General features: G+C 48.4%; 1 protein-coding gene across 1 annotated transcript in view; it reads left to right on the forward strand.

The window, feature by feature from the left end:
- Positions 1-10,171: 10,171 nt before the first annotated feature.
- LOC123761743 (uncharacterized) overlaps positions 10,172-19,961 on the forward strand; it is a 135,373-nt gene continuing 125,583 nt past the window's right edge. Inside the window, exon 1 of the mRNA XM_045747916.2 lies at positions 10,172-11,957. Within this exon, the coding sequence (XP_045603872.2) occupies positions 11,269-11,957 (689 nt within the window). The 5' untranslated portion in view covers positions 10,172-11,268. The remainder of the gene's footprint in view (positions 11,958-19,961) is intronic.

Here is a 19,961-nt window from a genome sequence, read left to right on the forward strand (position 1 = left end):
ACTTGTCATAACTTTTAATACTGCAGCTTTCAGGTCTCTGTGCATTTCTTAGTTCTTCTAAATCTGAATTAATTTCTTTAATTTGTATGTTTCTAATAACTGCATTAGATAGTCCAAAATCATAATCAATGTTTTCTTTCCTGCAAGCCTCATTGGCCAATTGATCTACAAAGTCATGTTTTTCAACTCCAACATGGGATGGGATCCACACAAATTTTATACAAGAATTATTATCATTGGCAAAAATTACATTCCATTTAATATTACAAGCTACTTCCGACATACATTGTGATGGGTTATTTAAGGACTGCAGAGCACTTTTAGAGTCACAGAAAATAACTCCACCACCATTGAGCTTAAGGTATTCAGTGGCTAGATAAATACCCAATAGCTCGGTCTGTGTCGTGCTTGCCCAGTTGTTCAATCTCTGTGTACTAGTCATGATCATTTCATTCCCTTTATACACTGCACATGCACAACCTGTTCTACCAGTGCCTAACTGCACAGAGCCATCAGTAAAGGCATAGGATTCAGTCGGTTTGAGAATTTGAAGATGACTGTCAATAGCTTCTAATGTTATACATCTCAAAATGTCAGTGTTATACATTTGTTTTACACTGATGGGAGTATAATGCAGAGAGACCTCCACATCTTTCCAAGGGGGAATATAGTGAACAGTTTTATCAGGGTTAAGAGATACATTCAGTTTCTGAAGATTATAGACACAACAACTGAGCCACACACTGTAGGGAGCTTTTTGCGGCGGATTGAGGGAACAGTCAGAATTGTTTAGAATGGATCTCAATTTAATTTGAATAGAGCTGGGGGGACCATTATTTTTCAAAGTTTTGGCGCAAAACATAGTACTAAGTAGAACTATTCTTTCGTAAATGGAAGGTAAGTTTAGTTCCTTTCTCATGTTAACAATTCTGACAGTTCTAGGACAACCCAGGATGATGCGCATGGCATCATTCTGTACTACATCTAGGCCTTGTAATTGTTTAGGAGAAAAATTAAGAAGATGCAAGGCATAATAATCAACAACAGATCGTATAAAGGCAATATAAAAACTACGAGCATATTTTATGTTAATGCCAAATCCTTTGCCAACAAGAGTTCTGAGAGGTTTAAGACGCTCAACAAGTTTTTTACGCAGGTTGCTGATGAGATTTGTATCATTAACCTCGACTCCAAGATATTTATAAGACTCACAAGTCTCCACGGGCACTCCATTAATAGTATAGTTAGCATGAAGAGAATGGGGAATAAGAACCCTTGTTTTATCAACAGAGATTATGAGGCCACATTCTACTACTTTCTTGGAGAATGCATCAAGTAACATTTGTAGCCTTGGTTTACTGTGTGCCATAATACAAATATCATCAGCATAACATATAACTGTTTCCGTAGGTTGTACAGGTATGTCATGGATAAGTTTGTGCATAAGTATATTGAAGAGCATAGGGCTTAGGACACCGCCTTGAGGTGTGCCTAGTTCGAATGCATCTGTTCTTGTACTTTTAACTCCTTTAAATAGGACACTAGCACGCCTGTTGGATAGGTAGCTCTTTATCCAACTCAGAAGATTACCTTTGATTCCAAATTCAGCAAGTTGCTCTAATATTATTTCGCCATTCGCTACATCGAAAGCTGACTTTAGGTCAATAAAGGCTGCCTGTGTCCCATCCTGGGAGTTTACAAAGTATTCAGCAAAGCATGTTTGTGTGCTACACTTGGGCATGAACCCATATAGGTTTGGGGCCAGTTTTTCTTTGACCTGAAACATGACACGATTGAGAACAATTCTCTCCAAGACTTTACACATGCAAGATGTAAGGGAAATGGGTCTGAATTTTTGAGAGTTAGGTTTAGGAATTGGTATTATGAGACTTTGTGTCCATTTCTTTGGCAAGATACCTTGTGAGAGACTCATTTGATAGAGGTCAAGCAGAGGGTGGCTAGGGACATCATTCAGTAAGCTCAAGATGTTATAAGTTATACCATCCTCACCAGGGGCAGTTTGCCTAGGTTTTCCTAATGCTGATGTTAATTCAAAGGGGGTTATAGGAAACTGATCCGTTAAATCTGGTGAGGAGCGTGCTATTTCAATATTAAAGTTTCTGTTAATGTTGGTATGTCTTAAATGCTGCTGTATATCTGGGGGTAAGGAAGAAATTTGTGAGACACTAGACCATTGAGCTAGGAGCATGTCAGCATATTCTGCAGGAGTATGATGAAGCTGAACTGGGGCTGAAGGTTTGGTAATGTTTTTAATTTTGTTCCACATTTCTGATAATGTTGTAGTTCTATTGATACCTTGTAGGAATTGTTCCCAATATGTGTTCTTAACTTGACCCTTAAGCTCGCGAAAATCTCTGTTGGCATTAAGGAATGCAAGTAAATTGTCAGCTGTTTTGTCTCGTTTATAAGAGTCAGCAAGCTGAAGCACTTTAGCTCGCTCTGCAATAATAATAGGATCCTCTGTCCATGAGGAAGAACGAGTGTTCTTTTTTTTCCTTGATTTAACCCAGGTATCATAATAACTGGTAATGATACTGACAAGATCATTGTAAAAGTGGTCCACTGATACAGGTGTATACTCAGTGTACCACTTATGTACATAAGCCTTAAAGTGCTGTTTAAGATTGTCTGGAATGTTAATTTTAACTCTAGGATGAGGATTGGACCTAATATCCGCCACATTGTATTCACAATATATTGCAAAATGATCACTTACTAGTTCTGGGATGAGCTTAACGTTGACGTTGCTATCTACTAGGCTGTATCCAATCACATAATCCAGTCTACCCCCCAATAAATGGGTCTGTTTATCAGTATCATACACAGTAATATTATGATCATTAAGGTATTTCAAGAAGACCCTTCCATTATTGTTACACTGAACGTCACCAAGAGCAGTGTGACGAGCATTAAAGTCACCCATACATAACATAGCTGTGTTACCTGTAGGTTTCGGTAGCAGGTCTGCTTTAAGTACATTACATCGTCCATATATGTTATACAGTAGGAAATGGCTATTTGCAGTTTGCAATTTGAATTTTTGATAATGTATACTATCACTCCTATGATTTTTAATTAGTTTACAGATTAATCCACTCTTAATATACGTTAGTAAACCAGTTCCAATACTGTTGTTGTATGCTATATACCCAGGTATCCTAGGTGGGACCTTCTTGATAGTTGTGGTCGTATATGGTTCCTGTAAACAGATCACATCTACGTCTCTCATTTTAGCATACAAGATTACGTCATTTATCCGAAGATAAACACTTCGAATATTCCAAGAAAGAAACTTAATTGTTTTTGTTTGATGAGCCATGGTTAAGTGTCAAGGGAATTAAGGTAACATTTAAGTTCGTAAAACATTTGGAGAACATAAGTAATTTTGTTCCGTGTGTCCTGAGTACTTTTGTTTAGGAGGCGTTTAACCTGAGTAGGAGTTGGTGTTCTAAAGTCTTTATGTTTAAGCAAGTCAAGGGTGTCTTGACGATCTAGTTGGGGTGCCAGTGAGGGATCAATGACTACTCTAACACCATTCCTCACGGGGATTTGACACTCACGTTCCGTAGAGACAGGTGAAGTAGCCTCAGCAGCTGCAACATTACCACTCGCATCACTACTGGTGCTGGGAGAATTTACTTGATCACTATCGCTAGCATGATTCACTTCACTATCACCGGGCAGATTCATCACTAATGTTTGTATTTTAGCTTCCAAATCCATAATTTTATTTTTTAACCAGTTAATTTCTTCTGTATCTTTGCTTGTTTGCCTTAGCCCATCGAGGGTTGGAAACTGCTTACTAGAGGTGACATTAGGAGCTTCCAGCTGGGTGCCTCCTGCAGCTGGACCAGACGCCTCCGGCGTCCTGCTCATGGTAGAGAGGGCGGGGCGTCGAGGGCAGCCAGGATGCCAAACATCTACACCTTGACGCTTACACCTGGGACACTTCCGGACCAGAGGAGAGGCTTCCTCCCCATCCTCAAGGGTAGGGGGGTCCCTGTGAGGACACTCCCTTGTTTGGTGCTGTTCAGCACAGAGCCCACACACAGGGTCATGTTGACAGTACCTAGAGATATGATGAGTACCATGGCACTTATAACAAACAACAGGGGGGGATACCCAAGATTTTATAGGACTTGATGGGATGAAATGTCCAAAAAAGGTGTAATGTTCAGGGGGAGGGTCACCGCCATTCCAAACAATGATGATCCTGTTGAGAGGATGACCATCCTTATATATCCGTCTTGCCTTGTAGACCCCGTCAAGGGTATAAGCTCTATCAAGAGGATACTCTTTGGGAAAACTGGTAACAATATATTCCTTAAATTTTTTAGGTCGATTGATGATGTCTTCTCTGGTGAAAACAATATTAGCAATCTCACCTTTAACCAGTTGAGTGATGATATTTTCCTGCTTACGTGACACAAAGATGTAAGGGGATGTTGGTCTAGGTCGGACTATATCGAGGAGTGTTTTGGAGAACTTAGTAGAAAGTTGTTCGAACCATTTAAGTTTATCGTTGGTGGATGTTCCAGCTGGGAATGCCAGGCGCACATAGTCAGCGCGGGGAGCAATAGGAGGCTTGGGTGGGCGGGCCACTGGCTGGGTGGGCCCACCACCGCCCACCTCCACCGTCTTCACACGGGTTCCGGTGTTTCTGTCATCATTGCCAATGTCCTCATCGCCATCAGCAGAGTCTGCAAGTTTAGACTTTCTTCTCGCATTCCTTGATTGTTGCAAATGCCACTCATTTCCGTTATCCAGATCAGCATCGGGTTCCAGGTCATCGGGTGACTGCACCCCACTTCGAGCATCAACATATTCCTCGGCGGCGGGCTCAGGATCCATTGCTTGGAGATCACTTGGATTAGCAAGCACAACAGAAGATAGGGTGGTACTGAGCCCGGTTGCCATAACAACGGGCCAGGAGGCGCAGCACAGGGTAGCTGCCCGGGGCTCCACCACTCGCCCAGGCTAGGACACTGTCACCCACCTCATGTAAACACACCACCAGTCGCGCACACAAACCACGACCCTGGGAAGGAGGGCCCAAGGACTATTTTACACACGAGGGGAGCGTGGGGCCAGGTACACCACAAGGCGGCCCAGTGCCGTCCCACTGTACCTCTGGGTAGACTCCAGATACCGCCTCACAAATAATGTCTGCATGAAGTTCTATACAATCCAGCTATCCACAACCTACAACAGTTGGTAGTCAAGGTGTCGCACACTTAGTACCGCTGCACCTGAACGATTGGGCACGCTAAAGGCTCAATGTTAGGACTAGGCCTGTGTTAAACCGGACGAGGGGCACATCCTGACCAGCCAGTCCCGAGGCTACGGGAGAACTCGAGAGAGTCCGGGTAGTTCCTCCTTAACCATGGGAAGGATGGGGATGGGGCAGAGTGAGAGTTATCTCTGCGTTGAGGGCGTGTGGGAAGTTTCTCCTTAAGCATGGAAAAGTTGAAGATTTTAGATTTTCGTGCACAACTGATTTGTTGGAGAGTAAGTTACGAGCGGTGAGATGAGAAGTGGTGTTGTAGTATGGTGTGCTTTTATTTATGGTTAATTACCATAATGAATGGTAATTGCGTAAATGTAACAATTTCCCCACTATTGGGGACAAAATCTCCTAGCCTTATAGAGATCCCACTTTCCCAGAATGAACAGAGGCATCAAGTGAAAGGAAACATTCCCAATCATCTTTGTCCCACGCGGAGATCGAACCTGGAATCCTCAATTGTGAGTCGAGGACGTAGACCCGTGTACCACAGGATCCACCTTCACATATGTGTTGTAAATTCCGAGGAACTCCTCCGTGACAGGGAGAGATTGGAGAATGTACCAGCCATTTGTTTTCTTGATTGGTATACAGCGTTGATCACGGCGCGGGGATGGCCGCCCTCGGCACCCTTTGTGGGGGGGGGGGGTTGCATTCACCCCAACACAATTCCAATGGAAATTCAAGTTTCTCCTCCCCCCCCCCCAAAAAAAAAAATAAAGATCAAGTAGCAGCTCTTAGTGGAACTAAATACCACTGATTGTTCCCGCAAGAGGTGGCTAGTTTGTTGTGCATCCTATACTCAGCCTGTGAGCGGTAGCGCAAAAAAAGGATTACAGAGGACACAAAAGATCTTAAATCAGACCTCAGCAGAGATTTTTACATAAACAATTACTGTACATCTAACCTGCACACCTTATAATTATTATAATAACGGCTAGTTACAATTTTTTTTTTTTCATTACAATATCTTTCTATTTACAATAGAGTATTCAACATTGAAGGTAATGCATATAATAATTCGATCATGAGGAATTACAAGATCACAGAAGACCTATGGATCATCCAATAAGGTTAGCAGACTTCTAGATATACTTGTGCTAGACTTAGGCTCGACAACAAGTACCTCTGGAAGTTTGTAACATCTGCTGACGTAGACTTGACTAAATATAAATTCTGTCGGCAGAACTATTCCCATATTTTGCGTCATTATATATCTGAATGCGGAAAAATATTGGAATTCAAAGATAACAGCATCAATGGTGCTCGAAACGCTTTGCGTAATAGTGGCTTTAGGCATTGTATGTACTAGCTATACCTAGAAGTTAACAATCCTTGTAAATATTTATTGTATGTATGTACCTTACCTAAATAAAATTGTATTGTATTGTAATGGTGTTAAGAAATGTGCAAGTACTTCTTTCATAATAATGTACTACCAGAAATCTTAAGACAGGTATAAAAAAAAAATTGTAGGTGCAGCCTGCACATGACTGTAAAGTTGCCGTCCAGTTGGGTGGGTGTGGAGCAAGATTAGTAACCGCGTAACTGTCTCCGCAGATGTAAACTGCCTGAATACAGACTGTTGTGGGCCACTACTTGAATCACTTGTGATATAAAAAGACTGTTGAAATATCTACATGACTTTGTGTAAAAGAAAAAGAAAAATTGTGTAACGTCACAAAATTTTTACTTGCTTAGCTAAATGAACCGCGAGTAGTTTTATTTTACCTTGTTCCCCGCTGGAAAACTATTGGGCTCGCTCTCGCTCTCTCTCTCTCTCTCTCTCTCTCTCTCTCTCTCTCTCTCTCTCTCTCTCTCTCCCCGCTCTCTCTCTCTCCCCGCTCTCTCTCTCTCCCCGCTCTCTCTCTCTCTCCGCTCTCTCTCTCTCTCTCTCTCTCTCTCTCCGCTCTCTCTCTCTCCCCGCTCTCTCTCTCTCCCCGCTCTCTCTCTCTCTCCGCTCTCTCTCTCTCTCTCTCTCTCTCTCTCTCTCTCTCTCTCTCTCTCTCTCTCTCTCTCTTAAAAAAGCCCATTTTAAGCAAGCCAGTTTGAACTCTTCACATTATTTTTAGTTCCTCTAACCCTGGATCATTTTTTTTCTACTTTCACTCCCAGTAATCTTTATTCAGTTTACCTCACTACTTTGCGTCTCTTCCAGTTTACATACCCCTAATCCCGTGTAAAAGAACAGCAGATTCCATTAAGTTTACCTCACTTGTTTATATCTCAGTTTACATTTCCCTCTAATACATTAATCTCTGTTCTGGTACATGCAGTTTACATCGGGACACAATTTAATTTGCTCTAAATTCGGAATTTAAACTCCAAATCCACCCATCATTAAAGTAGACGGATCAAAACACTACCCTGGACAGTAATACGTATAATAATTCTCTCCTCAGTGATGCATCAAGACTACATGCGACTTTTCCAACCCATCCTCCAGCCTAAGCAATAAGTCAAATACTGACTTAGTTTTTACTAAGTCAGTGCAGTTTTTTTTTTACCTATTCAGCGGACAAGTAACTGACAGGATCAACCTTCCATACAGTATAATAAAACTTTTTTGCTATGTAAATGAATATTATTATATATTGTGAGTTTATGTATAGTTAAGTCTAGGTTAGGTTGGGTAAGGTGTTTTGGTTACGGTGATTTAGAGTGTTTACACTACAGGGTGAACGATGATGTACTTGTCGTGTCGTAGCCTCGAATTAGGTGGACTCTAAAAGTTCAAATACTGATTTATGTAGAGTTTTTGTAGTTAATATTTGACTTACACGTTGAGAACCTCACAGTCCTTTGTTTTGACGATGGACTGGATTGTTCATGATAAGGTTTTTTTTTGTTCATGATAAGGTTTTTCGGTCTTTGCCCGAAACGCTATGCGTACTAGTGGCTTTAGGTATTGTATGTACTACCTCTATCTTTAAATCTAACAGAATGTTTGTACTGTAACGCTGCAACTATGTATGTACTGTTCCTAAATAAATTATTATTATTATTATTATTATTATTATTATTATTATTAAAGACGTGGAACATGACATTGAATACAGCTGTGCCACAATACAGTGAGGTTAGAGCGTCGTATTTATCATACCACAACACTAGTGTGTTACAGTTCAAGGAGAATTAACAGCTCTGTAGCCAAACAAAAAATAAAAGGTATCCGACATTACATACTACATCGGACAATCGAAGCTGTAACTAGCCTAGGATCCATGCCTATATTTTGTCGGGATACGGATTATCGAGTTATCCGGCTGTTAACAGATTCCTTTTTATACAACTTATGTTAAGCTTTATTACTGACTAGTAAATTCTCGCTTTCTGGTTACACATTTCTTTCTTCGGATGATGTGTCGAACTTTCAATATATTTTACGTATAACGTATTTTACGTACACTTATAAAGCCCGCTTGGTTTCTTTACAAGGTATTTACATGGTATTTATTATTTACAAGGTATTTACAAGGTATTTACAAGGTATTTATTATTTACAAGGTATTTATTATTTACAAGGTATTTACAAGGTATTTATTATTTACAAGGTATTTGCAAGGTATAATGGTATTTCACACGTTTGAAAAATAAAATCTATTGCCTGACCGAATACTTTGTACTAAAAATAAAATAATACTACACATACAAAACTGAATGACAATTAAGTACATCAATAGTAAATAACACAAAAGAAAAGATTGATATATTTTGCAATAATTAGCAGTTAATAAATCAAAGTTAAGAGTTGTTTTACTGCGTTTGTATCCCCCGGAGACAGGGCCGTGACTATCCCCCCCCCCCCGCCTGCTGGATAGGTACCCCCCCCCCGCCGCCTGCTGGATAGGTAAGCAGGGCATGAGATGACAGAACAGGTATCCCCCACATCTCCATCCCCATGTAGAGCAGGTATCTACAGTACAGTATCCCCTATGTACTGGACTGTAGGTGACCAGTTCACCCCCACGTACTGGACTGTAGGTGACTAGTTCACCCCCACGTACTGGACTGTAGGTGACTAGTTCACCCCCACGTACTGGACTGTAGGTGACCAGTTCAGCCCCACGTACTGGACTGTAGGTGACCAGTTCAGGCCCACGTACTGGACTGTAGGTGTACCACGCACAAATTGTTTAGCTTGTAGAACACTTGGGGGGGGGGTCCAGTCTCTTCAACCAATTATGTGCTGCACCCTTTCAGCCACCGCCCACAAGATGAGGAAGGGGGTTCTTATAATAAAGCTAATTGAAAATTAAGAAAAAACTTTGCCAGTAGTGGAGGCCGGGGCGCGCGAGAGAGGGAAAAGTTGAGCACCAGGAGGCGAGGCAACTGCCACTCGACGCCCTCAATTAGGATCGTGTTTACAATTGTGATGGACCAGGTGTAGGATCAGCGCTCTCTCTCTCACCTTCCCCTCTCCCTACACCTGTGCTCGTCGCACTCTTGTCAGGGCATACAACACGCTTTTCTCGGGGGGTTGAAAAGAAGAGGGAGATGCATATGAAGGGAAATAATGTCTTTTTTTTTAAATAATATCAAATTGACGTAAGAAGGTTATGAATAAACCAAGATGAACGATAGTTTGAGACACGAGACGAACGATCGTGCAAATCTTACGCGAAGTTTAGGTTCGAGGCCCCTTGTTATATTTATCCAGTTCTGCAGTTATTCCAAGCTCCTTTCACAATACTTCGCCCGACACTGTCAGACAGGGGGTATAACACTTCATATATCATAGAGGCGCCAAAGCCTAGGCGTAGACGACAACTAAGCAATTCTCCACTCACTGACGGGAAAACCAAAGACAAAGTTTAGTTAAATTGTTTTAAGTTAGTGTAGTTGTGAACGAAGGTGCGGGGGAAATATTAGAGGGTGGCGTGTGGCAGGTCAGAGGGGAGCGCGGGCGGCGGCGAAGGCTGGACTCCAGTAAGCCTCCAGCAGTCTACCTGGTTGGAACACACTCCTCGCCTCCCCGTGTCGCAGCAGCACACACACACACACACACACACCTGCTGGCTCCCCTCGCCACACACAAGTCCTGCCTCGCCACCAATTCGCTCGCGTCGCCTCGTTCACTCTCACACCAAAACACCCCCCAGTCCTTCCCGTTGCCTAAATCTTTGCTCCTTGTTCGCATTCCTCTATCCCTTGTGTCCTTATCCCAGCTCTCTCGCACCTTGCATATCGTGCCAGCCGGCTTGGACCCTGCACTAGTCAGGCCGCAGCACAGCCGGCCGGACCATGTCTCAGGTCACACTCGTGCACGTCAGCAATTGCTCCTGCAGCTGCAGCCCTCAGCAGGGGTGACAGACGCCTTGCCACCGCCGCCTTGAGTGAATGCCACCTTTGGGGCCGCTACACTATTCAGTATACAGTGTTCCTGTCGTCGCCGAACATTTCGTGAGTTTACAGTTGTTCGCAGCCTCTGCCTCAGTATACTCCAAGCCTGGGTGTACGGTGATCTGATCTTAGTGCGGTGGTGCGGCGAGTATCAATCCGGAACACTGGGTTTACGAACGAGGATTTCCCGGGCTGAGTCCTGGTATAGACATTTGCTGTAAAACGGACTATAATATTTTATTATATGTTTCGTTTGTCATAACACGTGAACCAATACTTCTGCAATTAACAAGAGTTATATAGACTGCATCCTGGTTGTTAAAATACATTTAATACAAGTTTAATGAGTTAATAATTGATAAAAGAGCTTGTTGAGGCGGTACATGCAGGAGGAAGCGGAGACTGTTGGAGTTGTGTTGTAGTGCTGTGGTGAAGGAAACCGGGCGCCGCGGGTGTGGTCAGCCAGGCTGTCCTCACCTGGCCGCTCTTGGTCCTTCAGCACCTGACGAGTGCGGCCCGGCGTGGCCAACACTAGGAGAGAGGTGGGCGGTGGCAGGGGCGGCAGCCATGGTGGGTGCACCAGCCCTGTGGCGCGGGTGTGGGCGTGGGCGTGGGGAAGGATGAAACGCCGCGACTTCCAAGAAGTGACCCTTTCTCTCTCAGCTCCCGGCACCCTGGTGGTGGACGACTCTCGGGAACCCAGTCACAGCTCGGCCCCGCCATCCTTCAGCATCAGAAGGCAGACTTCACTAGACAACGACCAGCTACAAAGACGACCCGCAGTACAGCGGCAGCACAGGCTCGTCGGCAGCACACAAAGTTTGCACACCTCTACCAGATCATCGCGGTCGTCGACTTCGACACTGCGGGAGTCAGACACTGACACAGCTGACTACGAGTCGACACCCGTCACCAACCTCTCGGCATCAACTCGACCGAAAGACCGTGCAGATATATCCTCCGTCGCAAGAAACAAGGGCTCGCCAGTAGTCGCCACCAGGCCTTCAGAGGCCAGAAAATCCAAGTCAACAGGTGCCAAAGTCGGTAATTTTGTAAACAAAAGCAAGGTATCTGTTTTAGGACGAATAGTCTCGTCAGTGTCCAGAGAGAACAGTTCCAAATTCCACCAGAGTGCCAGTCCCTCGCCCACATCCGCTACCGTCCACCAACCCGTCCAGGGCGAAGCCCAACTACAAATGGAGGTAGAGAGCCTGGAAAAACGGGTCGACGACTGGATCGTGGGTCTGAAGGCCGCCCTCCAGCTGGACGCCCAAGACCAACAAGAAGACGCCCTCGAGGCCTACAACAGGTGAGTAAACGCGGACTTCCTTGCTGTAATTACCATGTGGGCGTGTGTGCGTGTCTGCCTCTGTCATCGTGCTTCGTGACCTTTGATGGGAGTAGTGATGATAACTTTGGTTTATCCCAGAGCTCGCGGTTTACAGCCCAATGGTTCCCCAGTGAAATAAATACGGGCCAAGGTTGGCATCCTCGAGGGTGTGGGGAAAATATAAAGTGAGCCATCACATAATATGTGATGGTTCACATATTATGTGATGGTTCACATATTATGTGATATGTAATACCAATATTAATTTCACAAAGCCTGTCACACACAGTCAAAACTGGAACAAATGTATCAGTCATGTCAGCCCGATATTTGATCTCACAACACTGTCAACCTACTGAACCTATTACGACCAGTGTTTGATAAGGTGGGGTGGGTGGGGTCCCTCCCCACAACCCCGGGTGGGGTCCCTCCCCACAACCCCACCTTATGAGGTTACCTCACCAACCCTGGTGAGGTTGATATTGTGGGATAGTCAAAATTACTGGCCCCAGGAGACTGGCGGGGCCGTCAACTATGTATATATTGTGTTACTAATGTGTAAGTTAGGTGAAAGGCTGGTGGGGGGCTGCTGGCCCTGGGAGGATGGTCGGGGGGCTGCTGGCCCTGGGAGGCTGGAGGGGGCTGCTGGCCCTGGGAGGCTGCTGGCCCTGGGAGACTAGTGGGGGGCTGATGGCCCTGGGAGGCTGCTGGCCCTGGGAGACTAGTGGGGGGGGCTGATGGCCCTCGGAGGCTGGAGGGGGCTGCTGGCCCTGGGAGGCTACTGGCCCTGGGAGACTAGTGGGGGGCTGATGGCCCTGGGAGGCTGGAGGGGGCTGCTGGCCCTGGGAGACTAGTGGGGGGCTGATGGCCCTGGGAGGCTGGTGGGGGCTGCTGGCCCTGGGAGGCTGGTGGGGGCTGCTGGCCCTGGGAGGATGGTCGGGGGGCTGCTGGCCCTGGGAGGCTGGAGGGGGCTGCTGGCCCTGGGAGGCTGGAGGGGGCTGCTGGCCCTGGGAGGCTGCTGGCCCTGGGAGACTAGTGGGGGGCTGATGGCCCTGGGAGGCTGCTGGCCCTGGGAGACTAGTGGGGGGCTGATGGCCCTGGGAGGCTGCTGGCCCTGGGATACTAGTGGGGGGCTGATGGCCCTGGGAGGCTGGTGGGGGTTGCTGGCCCTGGGAGGCTGCTGGCCCTGGGAGACTAGTGGGGGGCTGATAGCCCTGGGAGGCTGGAGGGGGCTGCTGGCCCTGGAAGACTAGTGGGGGGCTGATGGCCATGGGAGGCTGGTGGGGGCTGCTGGCCCTGGGAGGCTGGTGGGGGCTGCTGGCCCTGGGAGGCTGGTGGGGGGCTCATGGCCCTGGGAGGCTGGTGGGGGCTGCTGGCCCTGGGAGGCTGGTGGGGGGCTCATGGCCCTGGGAGGCTGGTGGGGGCTGATGGCCCTGGGAGGCTGGTGGGGGGCTCATGGCCCTGGGAGGCTGGTGGGGGCTGCTGGCCCTGGGAGGCTGGAGGGGGCTGATGGCCCTGGGAGGCTGGTGGGGGGCTGCTGGCCCTGGGAGGCTGGTGGGGGCTGCTGGCCCTAGGAGGCTGGAGGGGGCTGATGGCCCTGGGAGGCTGGTGGGGGGCTGCTGGCCCTGGGAGGCTGGAGGGGGCTGCTGGCCCTGGGAGGCTGGAGGGGGCTGATGGCCCTGGGAGGCTGGTGGTGGCTGCTGGCCCTGGGAGGCTGGAGGGGGCTGCTGGCCCTGGGAGGCTGGAGGGGGCTGATGGCCCTGGGAGGCTGGTGGTGGCTGCTGGCCCTGGGAGGCTGGAGGGGGCTGCTGGCCCTGGGAGGCTGGTGGGGGGCTGCTGGCCCTGGGAGGCTGGTGGGGGGCTGCTGGCCCTGGCAGGCTGGTGGGGGGCTGCTGGCCCTGGGAGGCTGGAGGGGGCTGATGGCCCTGGGGGGCTGCTGGCCCTGGGAGGCTGGAGGGGGCTGCTGGCCCTGGGAGGCTGGAGGGGGCTGATGGCCCTGGGAGGCTGGTGGTGGCTGCTGGCCCTGGGAGGCTGGAGGGGGCTGATGGCCCTGGGAGGCTGGTGGTGGCTGCTGGCCCTGGGAGGCTGGTGGGGGGCTGCTGGCCCTGGGAGGCTGGTGGGGGGCTGCTGGCCCTGGGAGGCTGGTGGGGGGCTGCTGGCCCTGGGAGGCTGGAGGGGGCTGATGGCCCTGGGAGGCTGGTGGGGGGCTGCTGGCCCTGGGAGGCTGGAGGGGGCTGCTGGCCCTGGGAGGCTGGTGGGGGGCTGCTGGCCCTGGGAGGCTGGTGGGAGGCTGGTGGGGGGGCTGCTGGCCCTGGGAGGCTGGAGGGGGCTGATGGCCCTGGGAGGCTGGTGGGGGCTGATGGCCCTGGGAGGCTGGTGGTGGCTGCTGGCCCTGGGAGGCTGGAGGGGGCTGCTGGCCCTGGGAGGCTGGTGGGGGCTGCTGGCCCTGGGAGGCTGGAGGGGGCTGCTGGCCCTGGGAGGCTGGTGGGGGCTGCTGGCCCTGGGAGGCTGGTGGGGGCTGCTGGCCCTGGGAGGCTGGAGGGGGCTGCTGGCCCTGGGAGGCTGGTGGGGGCTGCTGGCCCTGGGAGGCTGGTGGGGGCTGCTGGCCCTGGGAGGCTGGTGGGGGCTGCTGGCCCTGGGAGGCTGGTGGGGGCTGCTGGCCCTGGGAGGCTGGAGGGGGCTGCTGGCCCTGGGAGGCTGGAGGGGGCTGATGGCCCTGGGAGGCTGGTGGGGGCTGCTGGCCCTGGGAGGCTGGAGGGGGCTGCTGGCCCTGGGAGGCTGGAGGGGGCTGATGGCCCTGGGAGGCTGGTGGGGGCTGCTGGCCCTGGGAGGCTGGTGGGGGCTGCTGGCCCTGGGAGGCTGGTGGGGGCTGCTGGCCCTGGGAGGCTGGTGGGGGCTGCTGGCCCTGGGAGGCTGGTGGGGGCTGCTGGCCCTGGGAGGCTGGTGGGGGCTGCTGGCCCTGGGAGGCTGGTGGGGGGCTGCTGGCCCTGGGAGGCTGGTGGGGGGCTGCTGGCCCTGGGAGGCTGGTGGGGGGCTGCTGGCCCTGGGAGGCTGGTGGGGGGCTGCTGGCCCTGGGAGGCTGGTGGGGGGCTGCTGGCCCTGGGAGGCTGGTGGGGGGCTGCTGGCCCTGGGAGGCTGGTGGGGGGCTGCTGGCCCTGGGAGGCTGGTGGGGGCTGCTGGCCCTGGGAGGCTGGTGGTGGCTGCTGGCCCTGGGAGGCTGGTGGTGGTGGCTAGCCCTGGGAGGCTGGTGGTGGGGGCTAGCCAGCCCTAAGAGTTCCTCTTCCCCCGAAGATCAAGCATGAACTAGGTTGAGCATTAGCTCCAAAGCCCCACCTTACAAGCTATTGGTTATTTTATGCAACCATTATGTTCTCTTTTATGTTAATGTTCACATTCACAACTGTAAGTGTTCATTGTGTTAGCTTCAGCCACCAGTTCAATCCATTTGATGTATTTACAACTCTTTGTTTTTTCTTCTGAATTTTGTGAGCCGCTTGTGTGTAGTTCCATTCATTTCCTCACTTTTGTTCTTTTACAATGAAATTCAACTGTGCTAAATGTTACAAAAGTATCTTTGTAATTAGTGCGCGCGTATGTACTCACCTAGTTGAGCATGTGCGGGGGTTGAGCTTCGGCTCTTTGGTCCCGCCTCACATCACTGTCTTATTGAAAGACACACACTTCCTGTGCGTGCATGTGTGTATTCACCTAGTTGTGCTTGCGGGGGGTTGAGTTCTGCTCTTTCGGCCCGCCTCTCAACTGTCAATCAATCAACTGTTACTAACTACTAACTAATTTTTTGTTCACACACATACACCCAGGAAGCAGCCCGTAACAGCTATCTAACTCCCAGGTACCTATTTACTGCTAAGTAACAGGAGCATCAGTGTGAAAGAAACTCTGCCCATTGTTCCTCGCCGGCGCCGGGAATCGAACCCGGGCCACAGGATTACGAGTCCCGCGCGCTGTCGACTCAGCAACCAGCGTTGTTGTTGTTAAAGATTTAGCTACTCAGGACGAAGTGTCCATGTAGCACGGGCTATGGTGAGCCCGTAAGCAACCAGCGCTTTGGGGACTCGTAATGTATGTGTGTGTGTGGGGGACGGGGACGGGGGGGGGGGAGGGTTCACGATGATGGTAATTAGTCCTTTAACATTCATCTTGAACATTTCGTTACTTCTCCTCTTTCTCTTTTATTTTCAAGTCTGGACAGGTGTAGTTCCCTTCCCCCTTTCCTCATAGTTGAGATGTTTGAAGTTCCTGGCACCAGCTGGGAGCAAATCTCTACACTTGGGCTAGTTTTTGTCTTGCCTTTTTTATTTTTTTTAGGCAGGAATTGCACAGTGGGGCTACACATGCTAGTGCTCGCGTGACCTAGGTAATGCACAGCATCGTAAGGGCTTCTTTGTTCATAACTAGCGGGACTGCAGCTGATGCCGTGACTCCAGCAGAAACTTGTCCAGGCCGCTCTTTGGAGTTCACACACACACACACACACACACACACACACACACACACACACACACACACACACACACAGGGCGCTTTACACTGCCTACGTAAGGCCAGTCTTAGAGTATGCCGCCTCATCATGGAGTCCCCATCTGAAGAAGCATATAATGAAACTGGAAAAGGTTCAGAGGTTTGCAACGAGACTCGTCCCAGAGCTACGAGGGATGGGGTATGAAGAGCGCCTGAGGGAACTGTGCCTTACGACACTAGAAAGAAGAAGGGAGAGGGGGGACATGATAGGAACGTATAAGATACTCAGAGGAATTGACAGAGTGGACATAGACGAAATGTTCACACGGAATAGTAACAGAACGAGAGGACATGGATGGAAGCTTGAAACTCAGATGAGTCACAGAGATGTAAGGAAGTTTTCTTTTAGCGTGAGAGTAGTGGGGAAATGGAATGCACTTCAGGAACAGGTTGTGGAAGCAAATACTATTCATAATTTTAAAACCAGGTATGATAGGGAAATGGGACAGGAGTCATTGCTGTAAACAACCGATGCTCGAAAGGCGGGATCCAAGAGTCAATGCTCGATCCTGCAAGCACATATAGGTGAGTACATATAGGTGAGTACACACACACACACATATGCACACAGCGAGTAACTGTGAGGGGGGGAAGACATCAGAGTGGCGAGATGTCAACAACGCAGTCCCAAAGGGCTCTATATTTGGACCCATCCTGTTTCTGAGATATGTAAACGATCTTCCAGAAGGTATAGACTCATTCCTCTCAATGTTTGCTGATGATGCAGAAATTATGAGAAGAATCAAGACAGATGAAGATAGACAAGAGACCACAGGAAGACCCGGACAAACTGAAGGAATAGTCTAGAAAATGGCTACTAAAGCTCAACTCAGAAAAGTGTAAAGTGATGAAATTATGCGAAGGGAGCAGAAGGCTGACCAGAAGATACCATCTGAGAGATGAAATCCTGCAAGAGTCAAATAGAGAGAAAGATCTGGGGGTTGATATCACACCGAACCTGTCCCCAGAAGTCCACATCAAAAGAATATCATCAGTGCCATAAGCTAGGCCGGCCAACATAAGAACTGCCTTTAGAAACTTGTGTAAGGAATCGTTCAGAACCTTGTATACCACTTACGTCAGACCAATCCTGGAGTATTCAGCTCCAGCTTGGAGTCCATACCTAGTTACACACAATACAATGTTAGAGAAGATTCAAAGGTATGCCACCAGACTAGTCCCGGAACTGAGAGGTATGAGCTACGAGGAATGGCTACAGGAACTAAACCTCACGTCTCTGGAAGACAGAAGAGTAAGGGAAGACATGATCACCATCTACAAAATTCTCACGGGCATTGACAGGCAAATTATTTAGCACGGGTGGAACACGAACAAGGGGACACAAGTGGAAATCTAGTACCCAAATGAGCCACAGAGACGTTATAAATAATGTTTTCAGTGTCAGAGTAATTAACAGATGGAATGTATTAGGCAGTGATGTGGTGGAGGCTGACTCCATACACAGTTTCAAATGTAGATATGGCAGAGCCCAGTAGGCTCAGGAATCTGTACACCAGTTGATTGACGGTTGAAAGGCAGCACCAAAGAGCCAAAGCTCAACCCCCGCAAGTACAACTAGGTGAGTACACACTCTAGATCGGGTACAAGGCTGTACCCGGATCTCCCCCCCCCCTCAATCTCAGTCTCCCTATTCTTTTCCCTCACCTCCCGTCTCCCACTCTTTTCACCTTTCTATTCTATCCCAACATCACCCCTCTTTCTCCCATACTTCTCTCCTCTCCGTCTTCCTCTGTCTCACCACTCCCCCCTCCCGTCTTCTTCTCTCTTCTCTCTGTCTCAGAAAATTGAATATCGTACTTCGGAAATATTTACAAACGTACATTGTATAGGTATATGTTTTTATCAAGTTGAAAATAATCTATATAAATAAAAATGGAGATGTTCGTTTGTGCATAACCGCTAATCTCCGAAAGTTCTTCACGGATTGCTTTGAAATTTTCACACAACGTTCCATTCGCATCCGAGCAGGTTTTAATATACATATTATATAGATGTCACGTCTGTGACGGTTTAAAAAAACATGCTTTTTCTGAAAAACTGTGTTTTTCATGTGAAAGAAATCTTCGAAACCTCTTTACCGATTGCTTTGAAATTTTGACACAACGTTGCATTGTAATAGGCGCGTCTTTTTATATATCTACTATATAGATGCCACCCCTGTGACAGGTAAAAACATGCGTTTTTGAAAAAGGCGCCATCTGTTGCACATAATAGCAACATACATGCTATACTAAATGTCACAAATTCCATTTCAATGTTTCCGATTGCATTGATAAATGTTATTTTCAAAGATTTCGATTTATTTTATTTTTTTCTTGAATTATTTTGTGTGACATTGTGTTGGAATTGAGCTGTATTGTTTACCATACCGTTCATTTCGTGAGTATAGTTTATTTTTGTATTTTTTCATATTTTAATTTAATTTTTTAACTGTTTTTTCTTATATTTCAGTGATGGGAACATCAGATCACTTGATGTTCCCAATTTTCTGATGGGAACATCAGACCATTTGGGAAGGCATCGGACGAGGGAGTGGGGAATGGTGGGGATGACGAGGGGACGGAGGTGAGAGATGGTGGGGAGGACGAGGGGATAATGGTGGGGAGGACGAGGGGACGGGGGAGTTTGGGATGGTGGGGACGAGGGGACGGGGGAGTTTGGGATGGTGGGGACGAGGGGATGGGGGAATGGAGAATGGTGGGGAGGACAAAGGGACAGGGAATTGGGGCATGGTGGGAAGAAAGAGGGGATGGTGGAGTGGGGAATGGTGGGGAGGTCGAGGAGACGGGTGAGGGGGGAAAATGGTGGGGAGGACAGGGGGACAGGGAAGGTTGCTGTGGCTCAGCGACACACACGCGTTGTTGAGCCACAGCAACGCGTGGCCGGGTACTGCTAGTGACAGACTAAACATTCAAGTTTGGCACAGATCACAAATTCATCACAAGGGAAACACACAGACCTTCAGTAACGCACATATATATCCCAATGTCTAAACAACAGCTAAAAATATATGAATTTATCACTGGAAACGCATCAGAGAAAAAGGTTATTACGGGAATGGGTTGGTTACCCCTGACAAACGCGCGGCCAGGCCAGGTAAACACCATCTCCCACTCTGACTGTTGATACACTCAGCTGATACCAGCCCCCGCCCCTGCCACTTGGGCTGGACGATAGGAAGCTTCAAGCAGGTCGGCGTTCAATCCCCGACCGTCCACAAGTGGTTGGGCACCATTCCTTCCCCCCCCCCCCCCCACCCCCGTCTCATACCAAACCTGGGGACACATTCACGAAGTAGTTACGCAAGTGCTTACGAACCTGTACATCTTTCCTCAATCTTTGACGGCTTTGGTTACATTTATAAAACAGTTTATAAGCATGAAAACTTCTCAATCAACTGTTGTTATTGTTATAAACAGC

The sequence above is a fragment of the Procambarus clarkii genome, chromosome 24 (genome assembly GCF_040958095.1).
Source record: "Procambarus clarkii isolate CNS0578487 chromosome 24, FALCON_Pclarkii_2.0, whole genome shotgun sequence".
Lineage (NCBI taxonomy): Eukaryota > Metazoa > Arthropoda > Malacostraca > Decapoda > Cambaridae > Procambarus > Procambarus clarkii.